Raw genomic sequence first — 18,804 nt, forward strand, 5'->3', positions numbered from 1 at the left:
CACTTAAAATGGGAAGCGGAACTGTTCTCCATTCGCAAAAACCTCCAGCGTCCTCAGGAAGAGGGCTGAGAGCAAAAGGCTATTAAGATGGTAATGCTGCCCTATTTGGAGGAGTGTATCAAAATCCTCTTTGTCAGTGTAAATCGCAGCTCTGTTTCCCTGGTATCTTTGCATCTCATGGCCTCAGTGCAAGCACAGAAGTGTTTGAAGGACATCCTAGTGAAGGCAGAACTGCTTCTCTGATATTGCCAGGGGGGAACTCCAGGCTGCCCAAGGGTGCCACCAAGAAAACTTATTTGCTTTTATGAATTTGAAATGTTGAGGGATGAAAAGAATACAGTTATTCTCTCATTCTTTTATTTCCACTTGCAGACTAGGGAAATGAAATTTGATGGTTGGAAAGCAAGATTGGCCAGTCAGAGATTTAGCAAGGAAAGTCAGCCTTCAGTCTCCTCCTTTCATTGCTTCAGTGTGATCTGTGCTGTGCAGAGGGTGGAGTCCAAACCCCAAAAAAAGCCTTAGTCGCCTTCTCATTGCAATACAATGTCACATAATGTACTGCCATGCTGTACAGCGTGACTCTGTGATGAACCTGAATTGTGATTACAAAATCCAGTCTGACAGCAGGTCTCTATTTTGTAGAGATCTTAAACAGAGAGGCGGAAGCCTGGATCTGAGCACCACAAAATGTTGGAAGTTTTACTGCCTGCTTGTCTAATCTGTTTAAGGACTTGCTGTTGCTTCCCTAATTCAATATACTATTTAAAGTGAGTGAAGCGATATTGTCAAAAAGAAGAATAACAGTAAAAAAGCTCTAGATCTACTTGGTTAGGGGTGCAAGTCACAAGATTTGATATAATTTCTATTTTGGATTAGTAAATATTAGCTAGTAATTCTGTTCCTGGTGTATCAATCAGTACGGGTTCTGGGCTGTTCTTACCTACTTGCAGTTTCATTGAAGCTGAACGTAGCACATACTTGTTTAGGTCATCTGCACTAGAAGATGCCGCTTATCCACGCACATACACATCTGAAAAGAAGACAAGCTCAATAAGCTGATGTCAGTGTTAAGCTGTATTCTATGAGCGATCGTCTGAGTCTGGTTTTAGAAGCAGCAGCATTCTGGGGCGTAAATATAAGGGCCTATCTAGTAATGACTGGTAGCTTGGCTGTCTGTGGAAGTAAGTCTCCTTCCATCTCGCCTAAGTAAATGCCCTCTGTTACCAAGCGCATGGTGCTAGAAAAGGCGGCAGGGAACACGGTGGCTGGTTGCCAACTGGAGAGTCTAACCAAGTGATTAACGTTGCTCTTCACTGAAAGAGCTCAGAAGCACTGAAAACATAAGGCAAATAACAGTAGTGAGCTAGGACTTGCTTTTGACGAATGATTTATTTTCAGTTTCGTAGAGTTTAAAGATGGGTAGAATCAGCAGTTCATACAAACTGATCTCCCATAGATCATACATGTTTCCTTCAGGTACCTGGTAACTTATGTTACACTAGGTCTTGTCTTCTGGAAAGGCATTCGCTTTTATTTGAAGACATCAAGAAATTCGAGTTCCCAAGTTGCTTTGACAGTGTTTTCAAGTTTTAACTGCCTTGCTGCTAAATACTTGTTCTGTATTTCGGATGAGAATTTGTCTGCCTTCAGCTTTTGGCCTCAGTTCTTGCTATGACCTTCAGTGCTAAATAAAGCACTGTTGTCATTAGGTACAATAGTTGCCATTTTGCATGAGTGTCCTTGAGATTGAGATTTATCCTGCTATATTTTGTTCTTTCTTTTGAAAGAAAGTTATAGCTATCTGCAAATTTAATCTCAAAACCTTTGTGTCTCATGCTGTCTGGCTACTCTCACTACTCAAAGAAAGGACAGAATACCTTGAATTGCTAAAGGGAAGAGTTTGATTTCTGGACCAGCAGGACTGGATGATTCGTTAGTTGATTAATCCACCCTTTCTCCTGCCTTCTTTTTCACTGCACACATGTCTTTGTGTGCACAACCATGCTCACCTTGCCTGTAATGTCTTATTGAGGCAGGTAACTTCTGATAAGTAGAAACAAAAGATATGTGGCACTCAGAAGAGAGTGTCTTAAGTTTTAAGTGTCACAGTTCTGAGAGGACAGAGATCTAGGAACAGTTAAATCCAGTGAAACTTTGGTACATTATGTTTCATTTGTCACTAATATAATGAAAGAAGCTCATTTTGATCTTAAAATAGTATAGGGACTGAGTTTGTAGTGCAGCATGGCAAACCATCTCCGAAGTGCTATAGCTAATTTATATGGCTGAAGCAAGCGAAAAGTGCCTCGTTTTATTTTGTAAAGAAATGCTTTGGTAATGAGTAGTAGAGGTAGAAAGGGGGCTCTGCAAGAAAGGGCAGCATTATTTGTATTGTATTGTGTGAGTTTGAACAGTGAGAGACAATGATTTACTGCATCAAAAGCTTTTATTCAATTGTAGAACTGTAACTATAAAGTGACCTTTGTCTGGAGCAACATGGATATAATCTGTAAAATGAAGCAGGGTTTTACTTGGTGTGTGAATGGATGGAAGACAGATTAATGGGAATAAAGTTTTGCATTGCTATTGAGATGGTAACAGATTTGCAGTGCCACTGGTGATTTCCGGCCCTGTTGGAGGGATAAAGATGAACTGATCATTGTTAGGATCTCTGTGGGGTGGAACCGTTCTTGCTGTATTCCCCACAGGACACTGAAAACCTCGTGCTATTTCTAACGGTTTTGTAATAATGAAAGCAAAAAAGCACGAGTGGTTTGTAGTCTAAGTCTATCCTGGCAGTGGGGATTGTGAAAAAAATAAGACTCCCATCATCCCTATGCCAGCAAAATCACCCATGCAGACGTAGCTGGCATCAACGAAAATGTCCTTTTGTTCAGCCAGTTCATGGCATTTTGGGGAGTGGGTTACCAAACCTCACCCAGGAATGGCATTTGCTTGGGTGAGGGCATTCTCACTAGGTGGCTTTTTAGGAATTGCTCTGCTGCCCTGCAGCAGCATTGCCAAAGCCTCCCTGGAGCAGCTCAACTCCATGGCTGTCAAACGAAGGAGTCCAGTGGAACAAAGCACAGATGCAAAACCAACTAAAAAAGGCACCAAAGAGAGGTGGAGGAAAAGCATTCTAATTGTAAAGGAAGATTAGAGGCCTTTTGGGTTTTGATGCAGTCGAAACAAAATAAACTCTCATTTCAATAGAATTAAATATTTCTCTCAGCAAACACGACCTTTCTAGTGGCATAATAGATAGGTAACAGATTGGTAAAGTTTCTGGCCATACTTTTTGCTGTTAGCTTAACTTGTGGGAGGACATTATGCGGAATAAATCCAATTTAGCACAAGGTATTGAACTACCTGCTTATTTCTGAACATGTATATAAAGACACAGAAGATACAGTACTGCTTCCTTGCACTGAAAGCCAAACGTGTCCTTAAATGCTTTGCCATATTGCAACTGAAGTGCCAGCATTTAATTTTTCTTAAGTTCTACTAAATGTAATATGAAAAAATTTTAGTGCAAGTAGTGTGCCAAATCTCATTTACACAAGTGTGAATCAAAACTGATTTTTTTTTAATCCAGTGATCTTAAGACAATGAGCTGAAGAGTGTAAATCTGTATTTGCAAAGACATTCCCATATTTTCAAGGCCAGTGTAGGCTTCCTGAGACAAAATGGTCTCACCTCAGAGAAATCTTCTCCTTACCGGTCTCTCTGTAATGAACTCCTGATCAAAGTGAGCTGCTCCCCTGTGTTTTCAGCACAGTGCTAAAGCAAATGGCCTTTCCTCCAAAAGGCTTTAACATAAGGAGTGAAGTCTGTTGATGAGAGGTAGTATCTGTGATTTGTGACAGTATATTGTTCTGGGAACTGAACATTGTCACAGAAGACCAAGACTCTATTAGTAATCGCCTGGATTTAACATAGGAGATGTTACATCTTTTAAGCTACAGATTTGTAGAATAAGGTCAAATGTACCTAAAATGAACTTAATGTTCTTAAGCGAACACATTCATGAATAGGAAGCCAAAAAAAATGTCTGTCCAAAAAGAATCTTCAGCCAGAGTAAAGACTCACACTTTTGCATGCAGCTTATGAAAGTAAAAGGCAGTAAAGTCTCACTGTGATTTATCCCTTTCTCACGTAGGCACAACTAGATTTCTTTTGCTGTCCTCTAAGGTTGTGTCTGTTCTGGCATGTTTGGCAAAGCCATCACTACTGTCATTTTATCTTTTTAAACAATAGCTAGCAGGAGAGGACTATGACCCAAATGACTTAACCTTGGTAGTACATGCAACTTTTCTTTAGCCAGAGGACTTTACGTATTCTCCATGTTAAAATCTTGTAAACTCTCTGAGCATACAGCCTGCTTGCCAAAGGGAAATGCTGGACACTTTATTGTTCCCTGTGCTGGGGAGGGGAGAGTGGTGCAGAGTTCCAGCAGTTAGCTACAGCCCAAACCTGGAAGTCTCCAGAGTGCAATCCTGTGTAGTCAGGCACATTTGAATAGCACCTCATCTAAACTATAAAACTTTGCCGGAGGGGGAGCTTATTAGCACAGGGATAACGTTCTGCAAATAGGGTTCCTGCTGCTTTGGCTCCGGTGCTGTTTTTCTTTGAAACTTTCTCTATGTTTTCAGAATTAACACACCTAGAACAACCTCAGGTATCTCTGCATCTGATGTGTAGACTTGCCCTGTCTTTAAAGCTGGGCTAACCACAAGTATAAACGATCTTATCATACTAGCTTAAATCTGTCCTGATAAAATGGAACAGGAATATATAGCACTTTAATAGAAACAGACACACGTGATTAATCCTCCCAACAAACAGGTTTGTACTTCAAAAGGTTTTTCTCATTACAGTCATTCCCTAAAATTAATAACATTGGGCTGTTACTGTAGCATATTTTCTGTAACGTTCACTTGAACTTTTAACATAGTGTTAATGATTGGTGTAGTGCTTCTCCTCATTGCTTATATTGCAAGGAAAACAGAATCTGGCTCTTCAATCCTTCAGTTTTGTGAAGATGCCTGAAAAATTTGAGATTAAATTTCAGGGCCAAATTGAGTTAACCAAGGGTTACAGAGATGAGAGAGGCAATAGGTTTAGTCAGCAGTTTGTTAGAGCACAGCGGCTGTGCCTTGGTTTGTGACCTGAGCGACCCTGGCGGCTCTGCCTTAGGGCTCACCTGTGGCAAGGCAGCGCTCGCATGGCTGCGTAGGTGAAGAGCAAGCACGGGCAGATAATGCTACTATTAACAGTTCATCAAGAGATGTTGTTGCTGAAAAGATTTTACTTTGTTGTCCACTGAATCTCATTTTCATTTAAACATCCTAGCTTTCCATTACAGAAACGATATCCCTCCCCTGTAGTCTCAATACCCTGTGATGGTGCACTCCCAAGAAGTAGCAGCAGAAATAGATGTGAAGAGTGATGTGTCTAGAAAATGTTGTGGGACTATTAGAGTGCCATCAAACAGTGTGCAGTAGGGTGATTTCTCGGAGCACTGTGTGCTGTTGTGGAGACCCCAGCTGGGATGTGCCTTACTATGGAGTGAATAAGCTTAGAATAAGCAGGCTGATGTCCTGTGCTATAAACAAGCATTACACTCCTGAAAATGGTCTGAGTGAGTTTAGGGATGAGACTCTTCTGCTTAGTAGCATATCACAAACATCACATTCCTCCTTCGGACTGCATGTGTTTGATGAAGGACTTCAGTCTTAAGACATGCCAGGTGGGAACTGCACAGTACACCTTTTCCTTTCGTCATGACTTATTTGTGCTTGACTAAATTACCCAAAACAAGGCATTGGGCAGCCAGGCACAGACATTGCAGCTGTGTGTTTGTAGCCTGTATCCTGTCTGCTGTGGCCATTTGCTGAAGTTCACAGAGGAGCAGAACATCCTGTTTGCTTAGTTTTCTTTTGTCTGCCCTGTAGCAGCACAGGGAGAATATTCCTATATTTCTTTTCTTTTCTGCTCTGAAATTGGATCACAGTGCTCATGATTGTGTTCAATAGCTGGAAGTGCTGAGGATATCCGATTGCTGAGGTCTCTTATTTTAAACTCCACATGCCAGGAAAAGTATGTGGGATCCCACCAGCTTAGCACTGGAGGGTGCAGGATGCATCAACAGGAAAACCAAACAAAACATGAAGTGAAATTCGTTTGAAAAGGGAAGGGACTCATATACCACCCATCAGCAGTGTTTAAACTCATCGTATCCACACAATAGGCCTTTTATTTTCCTTCAGTACTTCTCAATATGCAAACTATCTTAAATTGATTTTTAGAACTGCAGCTGTCACTAAAGTCAGTGGGAGCTGTAGGTGCTTGTTACCTTTGAAAATCAAGCCAATGTATCCTAATGTGGTAGCAAAAGCCAAAACCGCCAAATTAGGGTGGATAAAGCAGAACTCTGGTAGTTCTGTAATGTGATCCCAGCCACCTTCATGTTTGGTACAGAGGCAGGGCCTCATGCCGTGCACGCCAGAGCTCAAAGGTGTGTTGTTTCTTCTTTGCCTTTCAGCCTTCCTTCCCCAACAACTTTGTGGCCTTACTTTATCACTACAGTCTGAATAGTACTGAATAGGGCTCTCTTCCAGTTTAACAGAGCTAACCTTTATTCATCCAGAATACTTTATTTTCCTTGAGAAACAGGTTTGCTTCCCCTTTTTCTCTTGAATGTGCATTAGGTTGAACTGGGGAATGAGTGGTCCACAGCTGACCCGTAGCTTCCCACCTACCACAGCAGCAGCCTGAAGCACTGTTTGATTTTCATTTGGAAGATTTGTTGTGCCCTAGGAAAGTTTCCTAAGCAGTGACCAGAAAGAAGTCTGAGAAAGTCACGATTTCTCCCGTGTAAAATGAACTAAAACTCGTGGTCACATCTGAACACAAGCGGAGAGAGGTGTCCCTCCCGCTGGTCCCAGCTGTCTGGGCTCAGGAAGGACACCGCTCACTGCTGCATCTCTCAAGAGTGCATGAAACTTCAGTACACAGACTGAGTCTGCAAACTCGAGTCCCTGTCTGGCAGAGGGGGTAAATGAGCTGACCCACCTGAGGGCTGCAGCTGACCGTGTGGCATTAACTGAGGCCATCTTGCCCCACGCCCAGTTTAAGTGTCTTTTGTGGACAGATCTTTGCAGAAAAAGAGCCATGGCTGAGGATGTAGCTCTCTGTCCCCCTTTGGTGTCCTTCCCAGTCACCACTGGAACAACAGTGTCCACTGACACCTGTTTTCAGTATAGCTTCTTGACTATGCCTGACTTGGATGTTCCAGAGAGGACTGCACAATTGTCATTAAATTTGTTCACCTTTCCTTCCCATAGTGTGAAAAGTGAGTGATAATTTAGTAACTTGTCCAAAACAATGACTTGTCCAAGAAGAGTAAAAGTCTGCAGGAATGTGCCAGTGATAAGGCTGGAGTAAATCAGGTTTGCTACCTGTCTGTTACAGATCAGAGGGTAGGGATTTTGCTGAATGATTAAAGACCTTTTTGTCCGTAAAGTAAGAGATGTGACAGGGAGGATCCTGTGGTGATGTTGATTTCAGAAACTGTGATCAGATGCTTGGTTGTTTTCAAATAAAGTATATTCCAAGCCTCAACTGTGTTCCTCATATGCACTTCCTTCAATAGCCGCCAAAGATTAAGTTATTTTGGCTTTCTTGTTTTTTAGGGGGGTTGTTTTGTTTTGTTTTCCTAATGCTCAGAATCCATAGCTTAACTAGTTCAGAGAAAGCTAGTTTAAAGGCCTTCTGTTTCTGCTTGCCTCTTGGACTGACAGTTTTCTTAGTTCATTGGATCTGTGTCCTTTTTTTTCATAGTGCCACATATTGTTGGTAAAATAAGGAGACTTGAAAATAGAGGAAGTAGAGGTAATGTTGATCTTGAAACATCAGCAACTGAAAGGACCATTCATGGTTTCCTTCAAAACAAAACCAAGTGGTAAGATAATGCTAAGCAGGGCTGGGTGCCCAGGAGAGCATCGTAATGAAGCGTCTACTGTTATTATTCAACTCGGTGTTTGTTCTTCATGTGAACAGAAGGAAGGAAGAAATCTGCTATCAGACTAGAGAGGAAGGAGTCTTTGTTGCCCTTGGCTATCCTAACTTTAAATGTGAGGAAGCACAGGGCACTGCAGCATAACCTTTCTGCAGCATTAGACAGGGAAAACTGATAGTTCAGGAAGTTAAGGGCGGACACTGTTTATCTACAGACTAGGCTTCCCTTGCATGACAGCCCCGAATCAGGTATGTCAGCGCTAGTATTTATTCAGGTCATGCAAGGCTTTAAACCCGGGTTCCTCTGCTTTGCTGCTCCTCTGCCATTTGATTCCTCCTCTGCGTTGTTGCTCCTCATCAGGAACAGTGAGATGCCATTTCCTCATTGACTGTGACAGGCACTGGGTGTCCTGAGTGTAAAGTTCAGTCATGTTGCTGAAGCATCAGGAATGTATCTGCTGGAGGCTGAGTCAGGCTTACTGTACTTTTCTGCTCCTGCTCCACCCATAGACTTGTCTGCTGAAGTGGCAGAATCCCTGCTGTCCCTCTCCCCCTCCTTCAAGTCATGAGGCTGACACACTGTCAGATTAATGACAAAGTTTACCATGCTCAGAGCCATTGTTTCAGATGTTCAGATGACTCAGGCAATGATTGTGTCATCAGCTAAGCTCAGGTGATGATTTAAAGATATTCCTTGCAAACACAGAAGTTAACTTAGCCTGCCTGTGTACTAGTCTTATTCTAGCTTTGTCTAGTCCATGTACCATCTCTGTGTATCAAGAGACAATGGAGAAACAGATTTACACTCCATTAGAGGCAATGCTGTGTAGCTGGGGTGTTTTAAAGAAGTGTGTGTGTATTTTGGTTCTCATGTAAAGAGTTCATTCCTTGTGTATGATGCTTTGAAATTTCTGGACACAAAATGAAAGCAGCCCACAAATACTTACCAGCTTTGTCTTCACATTCAGGGTGCACCCCTGCATTGATTTCTGGTTAATTCACAGGTTACCATGGTGCATGATGTGCAAAATAACACTTTCACACATTTATGACAGTCTGTTTCCATAATTCCAGGATCTAATTGCTCTCACAACTCTACTACTTAGATCAGATAAGGGATTTTCTTTTTCCAGTGTGTAAGACGTGTTTCAGTAGACTGCTTGCAAACTTTTTATAATACAGTGGCTTCATAGATTAGATGTTATGTGAAAGCTCTACTGACTTCGCTGTAGATGGAACAAGAACCTTAATTAGAGAAATGCAAGTGTTCTGAGGGCATATTGATTTGGCAGAATGAAAGCAATTGATAAGGATACAATGAGAGTGGCAAGAATCCCGTGGAACTACTGAGAGTCAAGTGTGAGGAATATTCTTCAAGAAGTCATAGTACATCAACTATATACAAAATTGATGAAAGCAGAATTAGAGCCAAGCTCAAATTAGACATGCCTCTTGTATGGTCAGCGTGGTTCTGGGGGTGATCAATCTGTGTGTAAAGCCATGCTGGATACAGGAAGAAATAAAACAAATGTTCCATATTATGTTATTGATATTGTGGCTCTGCAAAACCACTAAGTTCAACACAGAAAATTGAAAGAAAATTCTGAATGTCCTGGAAAATAAGAAAGAGAATTGACTCAGATCACCCACCAAAGTAGCCTTCAGAAAACAGATTGATCTTTACTTCAAGTAGTAGATGTAAAAGCACAGTGAGATGCTGAAAACCCAGATAGATGGAGCAGGGGGAATGACTCTGTCCATGCTTAGGTTTATGTTACTAGCATCTTAAAGTGTGGTGGTTCTTTGAAGAAAAAAAGCCAAGATTACATTTAGCACATCTCAGTCAAGCTACAGCCAATATACTCAGTTTACAAATACAAATGTTTTGGGTTTGTTTTGTTTTCCTAATTTCTAACCCTAGAAATTGTTTCTTAAAAGCTACAAGAGGTTCTTTCCTTCTCACGCATCATCATGAGTGGTTTTAATGGAATAAATTGTGTCTTTCCTGACAGCTAAAATTGTTGTCCTCAGTTATGCCAGTCATGGAGATTTACGTATGCAGTTACAGTTTTTCTACTTGGGTGTTGAAGTAAAAGTGAAAGAGCACAGAAGGAATAGAATCTACTTAGGTTTCTGGTGGCTCATTTGCTGAACAGAACTAACAAGGCTGACCGAGTAACTAAGATTCATTAGTGCAATTGAAGACAATAGATGAGCTTCTGAGTACTGTCAGGGAACAATTATCTGGAATAAAAGTAGGTGCTGGTTTGATACATCTGTACTGAGAGCTGCTGAGCACTGTGGAAAGGGTTTCCTTTCCGTCTCATGGCTAGAGAGCTTGAAAAAACCTCCTTTGGGATGAAACTTTAGAGCATTTCTCTGAAAGGCTTCGTGGGGAAATGGCAACCTTATGGCTTTCCTCATATCTATCTATCTGTCTGTCTGTCCGTCTATCATTGTTGCAACTTAGAGAGGACGTAAAAGACCGTGTAGCAGATACCAGAGGACTGGAAGTCTGGTATTACAGCCATGCCTAATGGAATTGCTTTTCATTGGTAGAGCATCAGTGAGAGAATTGAGCAGAGGTTTTAATGGAGAGTGAGGGTCACACTATAACAGACCTGAGGAGTGGGAGTGGATGTGGCCATGATCTGACTGGCAAGAAGAGAGAGAGCGGTGGGGAGCACAGTGGTGTTGTGCTGTGACAGCACACATCTTGTGGGCCATTGGTAGATGGGGGAGGCTAGGGCCTTGCAGCGCTGTTCTTCCCACTGCCTCACCTTTCCACCTGCTTGCAAGGGGAAAGCTATTTCAATATCATTTTACAATACGAATCAAAAGACTTCTCTTTGATATAATGAAATTGAGTGTGATTTACTCATTTTCCCAGGATAGAGGCTTACTGAAGCTCACAGGGAGCTACCCTGGACACAGGGAGAGAGATGCAGTCTTCCCGTGGCTCCTCTAATGGGGTTTCTAATCAAGGGACTGGACTTGATAACAGAGTAACTGTGGGAGACAGCTGAAACCTGCCTGCAGACAGGTAGAAGCCTTTCATAAAGAATTCTAGTAAAGAGGCTAAACCAGAAGGAAACTTTTTCAAGTGAACTTATCTGGCAAAAGAAACCAGAATAAATGAAGCAGTGTTACTGCGAAACAGTGTTTCTTAAAGAGGCAAAATGGCTTTATTTTTACAAGCTAACAAGAGAGATATTGGTTGCAACAGCAGGAGTCTAACGGCATCACATTCACCAGCTTGGTTGCTTACTCGTAGGGGTACATTCGCCGAACATTTCAAGTACTCCAGGAAGAAAGGAGAAACTGGGGACTTCACTATTTTTTATTAACATTCTCTTTCCAACACAAATCACACTGAAGGAGACAACAGATAAATCCTGATTTAACTTGATTATTAGTTGTTGAGATACGCATTTATTATAAGAAATGGGAAACAGATTACACCAGCAAACACATCTGGCCTCAGACTGGCCTTCAAGTCATCCAAAAGGAAGCACGAAATATGGCGTTGTTTACAGCCAGGCACTTAGGATCCCACACAGCTGCAGGGGTGAGAGGCAGCGGAATAAACTCTCGAGACAAGCTGACAACAGCTCCACTGCTGGGGTGCCCCTTTTGCAGACGAGACAACAACAGATGAAGAAATCTTGAGAATGACCCAGAGCAGTGCTCATTAGTGAATGAAGCACGGGCAGGAAACAGGACAAGATTCCTTTTGTCATAGTTTTTCACCCAGCTGTCCTTCTGTCCCACAGCCACCCACATGCAATCAAATATAGTCGTAGTCAAACTCCACAAAAGTTATACAAATAAAACCTCCTGTGATTGCACACAGACCCCTTCCAAGTTACATTTGCCCCATTGGCAAGGAATGAAAAATTGCTGGGTTTAATCCAGGCGTGTTTATCATTGCAATTGAGACTTATTGTGAGGGGTTGTATTCAGGTAAAGCTGACAGGATCATGTAATTCCTCTTACTTATGTCTGTCTGTCTGTTTCTCTGCATATCTGCTGTTTGTTATTGATTACTAGCACTTCTACTACATCTGTTGTATTTCCTTCTTATGATTTTTTACTTTATGCAGGTATATACTCTCTTTGTGTAAAACAGATGTGTGTGATTCCCAAAATAACAGCATTAGCAAGCAGAGGAAAACTTTCTGGACTTCTAAACGGATTCTCTGAGGAATCAAATGCTATTCTGAGATTTTTGAGTTATCATAATGACCTCAAGACTCCAGCTTCTTGGGATCTTTTGTTTGTCAGTGCAGCTCACTGAAAATCTTGCACATAGGTTATTAAAAACTTTTTTCTTATGAACGGAAAGCAGTTTTTACGTATATTTTTCAGGTGGAGTAAAAAAACAGGAATATTTTACAGACGACTCTATAAAGATCTCTCCTTCCAAACGGCTGCTGTCTGCTGCTCCACTGGGAGTGTGACTGCAGGGTGCTGTGAGTAGTTACACTCTACTCGGTATTTATAGTCCTTTCATGTTTGGCTCTACTCCTCAGCAGCAGTGGCCATTTTTAAATAGAGCAGTTGTGTATGAGCTGTTTATGAGATTCCTCTGAAGGGAAACTTTTAATGCATCAGCACTGGGGTTGAGCATCAATTGCAATTATTTAAAAAATCATGGATTCATGCAGTCTTAAGCCATCCAGTGTCCTGTGTTCTCTAAGTGTTTAAATGTGTTATTTAAGAAAATCAATGCACAAGGAAATTAATAAAGAAAACTAATCAGAACAGCTGGAGCTGAGAACACAGAACATTGGTTTAGGGTGAAGTACACAGAAAACACGCTATGCCAAGAAGTGAACAACAGTAAGTGTAGGCAGTTCAGAAAGACAATGAAGAAATTGCCCTTTCTGAGATGGAAGAGGATGATGGCATCCAGCTCTCCTTCCTTCTCTGTGACAGGAGAAAGATGTCTACACGGAGTGGTTTGATAGCAATAAGGCAAAAGTGTTTTGACCATAATCGTATTAGTCCTGGTGTACAGCAAAGCTGACAGCCTTGCTGACAGTCATCTACAACTGCAGTCATGAGAAACAGCACTATGGGGACATGATGTCTTCTGTCACCCTTTACCATGGTGAGAAGACTATTGTGCTAAAGCCTCTGAGCTGTCATATCATATTAATAACAAAAATAATTCTCCTGTTTACCTGTTGTAGCAGACTAGTTTGCTTTTTCTTTTTCATACTTGTTAGAGCTAATCTAGAATAGGTTTTCTGGACAAAAGGTGAAATAATTGTGCATCCCATTGGCATGGGCTTTGTTTTTTCTTTCATTTGTCCTGAGGAACCCAGAACTGGTTATTTAGAGGATAACATAGCAATATACTTCTTTAACGCTTGTTCTCCCAATGTACCTCAGCATTGATCTGAAACAACTCTGTCTTGGTTCAGCACCCCTTTGTAGAGATCCCACTTGAGTAAGTCCACCTGTGTATCATGGCATTTTTTATACCCACAAGTATCTACACACAGCAAGTCTAAGACCAACTTATTCCACCTTAGCTACCAGAGAGACACAAGATACAAAGAGGTCATAGTTGCTAATGAAAGTGATTTTAAGTTTAACTGGGAAGGAGTGCTGCAAACTATCAGAACAGTCTTTGAGGCATCTGGTTTGCCACTTTTGGAGTCTCATTAATATCTCTTCTGTCTTTAATGGTAGCTATCAGACATTACTGCATCTCCTCTTACCAGTGTGTCTGGGTGCTGTATCACTAGGGCTTTTACTTGTGTATTTTTCCCCCCACAACCCTCATTTCTCATCTTTATTTGAATCACAGGCTTGTTCAGCAGGTCAGCTAATGGAGAGCAGATTTTTTACTCATTCTGGTTCTTTTTTTCCCTTTTCGCTCTATTTATATAACACACAATTTGTAATCTTTTTAAAACCAAAGAAGAGAGAAGTCTTGAGTTCATCTAGATTAAAATCAGCTGCAGCCTATTAATGGACTCAGCCCAAGACCGAGACTTCAGGAAACAAAAACACTGGACTAAATTAGACTGAACTGGCCCCTGTCTCCTGGTGAGGGATTCATATAGTGAAAGGAAAGGGGAAAAGAGGGGTAAAGGGAGAGGATCTCCATGTGGTTTTAATTCATTTTGATTCTCTTCCTGAAGCTAATTTACCCAACACAAAGGCTCTGTAGTGGGCAGCCAGCTTTTTAGAAGTTTGGCTTTCACCGATAAACAACTCAATTCCTGTTCTAAAGTTCTGAGATAGCTCAGACCTGTGTGTAATCAGCTGAGGTTTTATGTGAGTATTTTGGTATGGGATATTTCAATTACATATTAGAGTCTTTTCATCATCTGTCAAAGTGTATCCTGAAGACTCTCGGATAATTGATCTAACTCCTCCATTCATTCTCTCCCCAGAAACAGACAGTGAATTGTCTCATTGAAGAATCAGATCGGCAGATACATGGGCATGCTGAGCCAAAAGTACTTCCACTGGCATGGCCCTCTCAGAAGACAGTTCCTAGCTTCTTCTGGGCGTAGCAACCTTATGCCACTGAAGTAGCAACATGCTGTTCTCCGCTGAAGGGAAAATATTCAAATGTCTTTTTCGACATTCAGTCTTTTAAATTGCATTCTTAGTCCCATTGGTGTGTGTAGTCCTTTAGCTACATGCAAGAAATTACGTCTTTGCTCTAAAAAAAGCAGACGGTGGGTGGGGAAGTGAAGCAAACAGTAAATCATTAGCTGGAAATTATTTGAGTGATTATGTTAGGCACAGACAGGTTTGGTTACAGTTTTCATGTACTTAGTGGCGATAACTTGTAATCGAAGCAAAACTCAAAGGCAAATGAGTAGATTAATGGAGGGACTGAGATGGAGGAGGGAGTGGAACCAAGCCTTGAAAGGAAGGATTGACTGAGACAGTATCTGTGGGTGTATGGTTTCCCAGTGCTTCAGTCCCATGTGCAAATATTTGTTACGGTAAATGAGTGTATGCAGGGCACACATCTATCTCTGACTGGCAAATAAGCCACAACAATCAGCATCAATTGTTCGTTGCTCTTTTAAATGTGTCCTAGGAATGAGTAATATCAAATGAAATAAGGTTTTAAGATTGAGGCCTGAAGATATCTGTCTTCAACTGCTAATTCCTGCCAGTTTTGTATAATAGTGGACAATAGAATTTCTCCATGTCCTGTTTTCCATCTTCTTTTCTAATTTACAGAGATACTGAAGTGTTCACTATTACATGTAGGATGCTCCATTTCTACAGTGTTAAAGGCCATATATACATACGCAGATAATCCAGGTATTTCACAGTTTTCAAGAAAGCCTTGTCTGTCCTTATCTGGGCATATTTTTCCAAAGTCCATTTTGCATTTTCGTGGCTTTCCTGCTTTATGACTCAATTCAAACAAAGGTTTAAATGAACACATAATCCCTTATACTTTACTTGACTTAAATAATTTCTCATATTTATAACAGGCCATCTGGAGACTAGGTTGAGTGCGACATGGTTTTCCATGGGATTCTCATGCAGTCCTTCCTTCTCCTGAACATGTGCTGTACTGCCCCCTCAGCACCCAGTCAACCTCCCATGTGCCACAATCCTCTGAAAACAGGCCAGAGGTGCTGCAGAGCTTCTGGGAATTAGACTTCTTTTTTTTTAAAGGATAAATCAAGTTTGATTTGATGTACCGGTGCTGTGAGAGACTACTTGAATGTCAAGGTGAAGAACTGGAAATCTTCTCATCATTTCCTGACCATAGTTTTGGCATTTCCTTGCCAAAATTTAAGGCATGATACAGCTGAAATAAAGTGACGCAAAGGCTTTTGGATACTGTTAGGTGTCCGGGTTTCTTCTAGGCCTTCCTCAAATGCTGCTATAAGAGAACTGGTCTACTGCCCTTTTCAGTTACTTTATTTTGTTCTTTTGCTTTTTGTTCTGTCCGTAAGTCCATTATTTGTCTAACGCTCAAACTGATCACTTCTTCCCCTCTCACCTACACATGTGAGATGCTGATGACTCCAACAGAGATGGTTAAAACTTTATTCAGACATAACTGGAAATAATTAACCATCTAGGACCTGGCCAAGGATAAGGTGTGGTTAAAGGATGAAGCTGAAGTCCTTTTCACCTGTTTAATGGGTTTCAGAGATTATTCATAAGGCCTATCAGTATTTTGGGAGAGTAAACTAATTCTGGCTGGCTTTTGATGGTTTTCTTTAAGAGGAAACCTGTTCTTCACATTTTCTACACCCTCCCCTCCCCCAAAAAAACCCAACCCAAACCAAAATGCAAACCCAGACAGTTTTAAGCTTTTACTATTCCACTTCCTTTTAGTGACAGCTAGCAAAATAGCAAAGAAATCATTACACTAGTTGGATGTAGTAAAAATTAGTTACTTAACACTGGCTTACAGTAAGCCTCATGTTAGGATCTGCTTCATATGTCGACAAAGATGCCATAGTAATGCCCAGCACTTTCAGGAGCAGAGCTGCACTACTCATTGCCCTGATTGACGCGTTTGGGGCATCCGTTCCCATTAACCCCCTTGCCTTGTGAGGTCCAGACCTTGCATAGCCTGTGTTTTTTGACAGTCTTTTGTTTTTAGCAATTACTAAACAAAGAGGTATTTAACTGTAGCCTTATTTAGCTTGAAAGGAAATGTAGTGCTAGATCTACCAGTTTCAATAGGTTTTAACCCAAGACATAACAAAAAGCCGCAGTATTTTTCTTCCATTAATTCAAACCTGAAGAAACCAGATATGTTTGAACAAAAAATTGTGGGGAGAAGAGTGGGGTTCATACAGTCATTTCAAGGCATCAAGTTATGATGTGGAAGTTATTTTCAATAAACCTGTTTTAGCGTGTTTGCAAACTTGGGCAACTTGCTACATTGCTTACTCTCATTTCACAATGTGAAAGTTGTCTTCACAACCATAAAGCTAGAAACATGCTTTTGAGAAGGAGAGAAAAGATTTGAGAGTGTAATAGTCAGTTGCCATGAAAAAAAATTATTTTGATATTCTACCGTGACCTTGTGCAATTTGATCCTTCCCTATCATATAAAATGATGCAGTGGTAAAGTCTTGATACTGGAGATTCACAGGGATATGACACAGCAAAGGTGATGTGTTATTTCTGAGCAACTGTACCAGGCTCAGCTCTGGATACCCATGTGCTATCAAGGGCCTGCAACACTTGCTCACATTTACCTGTAGAGAGGAAAAAGCTCACAATTTTTCAGTTTGTAACTACATAAAGTTCTCTGCAGAGAGCAAGCAAATGGCAAGAAAGAGATCCTGCTTTTGTGTTCTTCTCGTGGTCCTGTAGCTGACCACACAGGAGCGTGTGCAGCCACACGTGCCCAGGCACCCAGAGCTCAGTGCTCCTGAGCACACGTGTGTTTATGTGACTCACAGTAAGTTCCACTCTCTGGGCTGGTGGCTGTTAACAGAACAGGAAGCATGGCCTGTTGGGAGGATTTATTTTAAGAAGCTATTGTACAATTTTGGTTCCTTTCAGCTTCAGTGTTCGTTGTCAGCATATGGCTGCTCTCCTGGGGATGCTCTGAGTGAGCTGTACAGCCGTCACTGTTGTTTCTCATTTGCCTTGCTGTGCTCCGAACTTAGGGTGGTTTCAGAGAGCTCTGCTCACCTGCCAGGTCAAGCTCCTTGGGTGCCACTTCTCAGAAGGTAACCAGCAGCAGGTAACCCTGGCTGCTGTCAAACCTGTTCAACTTTCTTTAAAACTATTCCTGCTAGTGTAACAGTCTACCAGTACTTTACCAGGAAACATATAACCTTCAGGGAGCTTCAGCATGTGCAATGATCTGGGGAAACTCTGGGCAGAAGCTGCTGTACAAGGTGTACATTTGCTCACACTCTGAAAAGTAGGTTTAGGAACAAAAGGCAGAATAATACAGAGGAGCATCCTGAAATACAATAGTTTTTTTACAGGAATACCATTAGGAGGATCTTCATAGTCACTGCAATACATTACCTGTGATGCTTCTTAATACTTTCTGAAATTCTGAAATGAGATGGCTTTATCATCTAGAAAGCTCCAAGCCTGGGAGTTTTGCTGCTGGTCTCTCTAGCAGCTGTTGGGGAACGGGCCATGAGTTCTTCCTTATCACCACTGCCTGGTGAGCAAACAATACATTTGGAGTTATTTCGGTTTGTATTTAGTCTGGTGGTGAACATAGGCATAGAGCCTGAAGCAAAATGGTGGAGGAGGAATGGAGTTATTGGCTTCACTCATCAGTAATTTTCAAGAAAACTAAGATGGCTCATTCTGGTGCATTTTTCAGGAGTTGGACATACTGTGCATTGCTCTCAAGATTTCATGCTGGGCAGCACTTTGTGGATCTTTTGTACCCACAGACTTCCAAACAATATAGGCTTCCCAGCGTGGGTCAAATTCACTGACACTCTCTGTCTTCTTGCATGTAGCCATTTTCACAAGAGTCTCCTAATGTTATCAGGTTATTTATTTATCTTCCTTAATTTAGTTCTAAAAAATCTGTCTCTGACTGTTCAGAGAGAAAAAGGCTAGTCAATAAAGGCAGAAAGTGGAGAACAGCTGGCTGTGTTAGTAGAGCTCTGAGAATCCAGTCATGCTGGTTTTTTGAGTGTACTTAGCATTTTGCTTTGATGCTGTTGAGTCCTGTACAGTGAAGGGTGAATATGAAAGTAGAATGCTGGTACTAGCCCAAAACTTCAGATTTTTATCATTTGCTATCTGAATTTCACATACCTGCAAAACTGGGATTGAGGTTCCACAAAA

At 41.4% G+C, this 18,804-nt stretch overlaps 1 protein-coding gene across 9 annotated transcripts in view; it reads left to right on the forward strand.

Annotated features, from left to right (window-relative positions):
- Positions 1 to 18,804, forward strand: part of RAD51B (RAD51 paralog B) — a 397,198-nt gene that overhangs the window by 265,659 nt on the left and 112,735 nt on the right. The window contains exons 11-12 of one of the 9 annotated variants that reach the window (XM_082058679.1): positions 12,388 to 12,491; positions 14,430 to 14,551. The exons of 7 other annotated variants lie outside the window; for them this stretch is intronic. In XM_082058679.1, the coding sequence (XP_081914805.1) occupies positions 12,388 to 12,479 (92 nt within the window). In that variant the 3' untranslated portion in view covers positions 12,480 to 12,491; positions 14,430 to 14,551. Of the gene's footprint in view, positions 1 to 12,387; positions 12,492 to 14,429; positions 14,552 to 18,804 lie in introns of those variants that run through there. One more of the 9 variants, XM_082058678.1, reaches the window with a different exon arrangement.

Source organism: Streptopelia decaocto (assembly GCF_964273445.1).
Source record: "Streptopelia decaocto genome assembly, chromosome: 7".
Classification (NCBI taxonomy): domain Eukaryota; kingdom Metazoa; phylum Chordata; class Aves; order Columbiformes; family Columbidae; genus Streptopelia; species Streptopelia decaocto.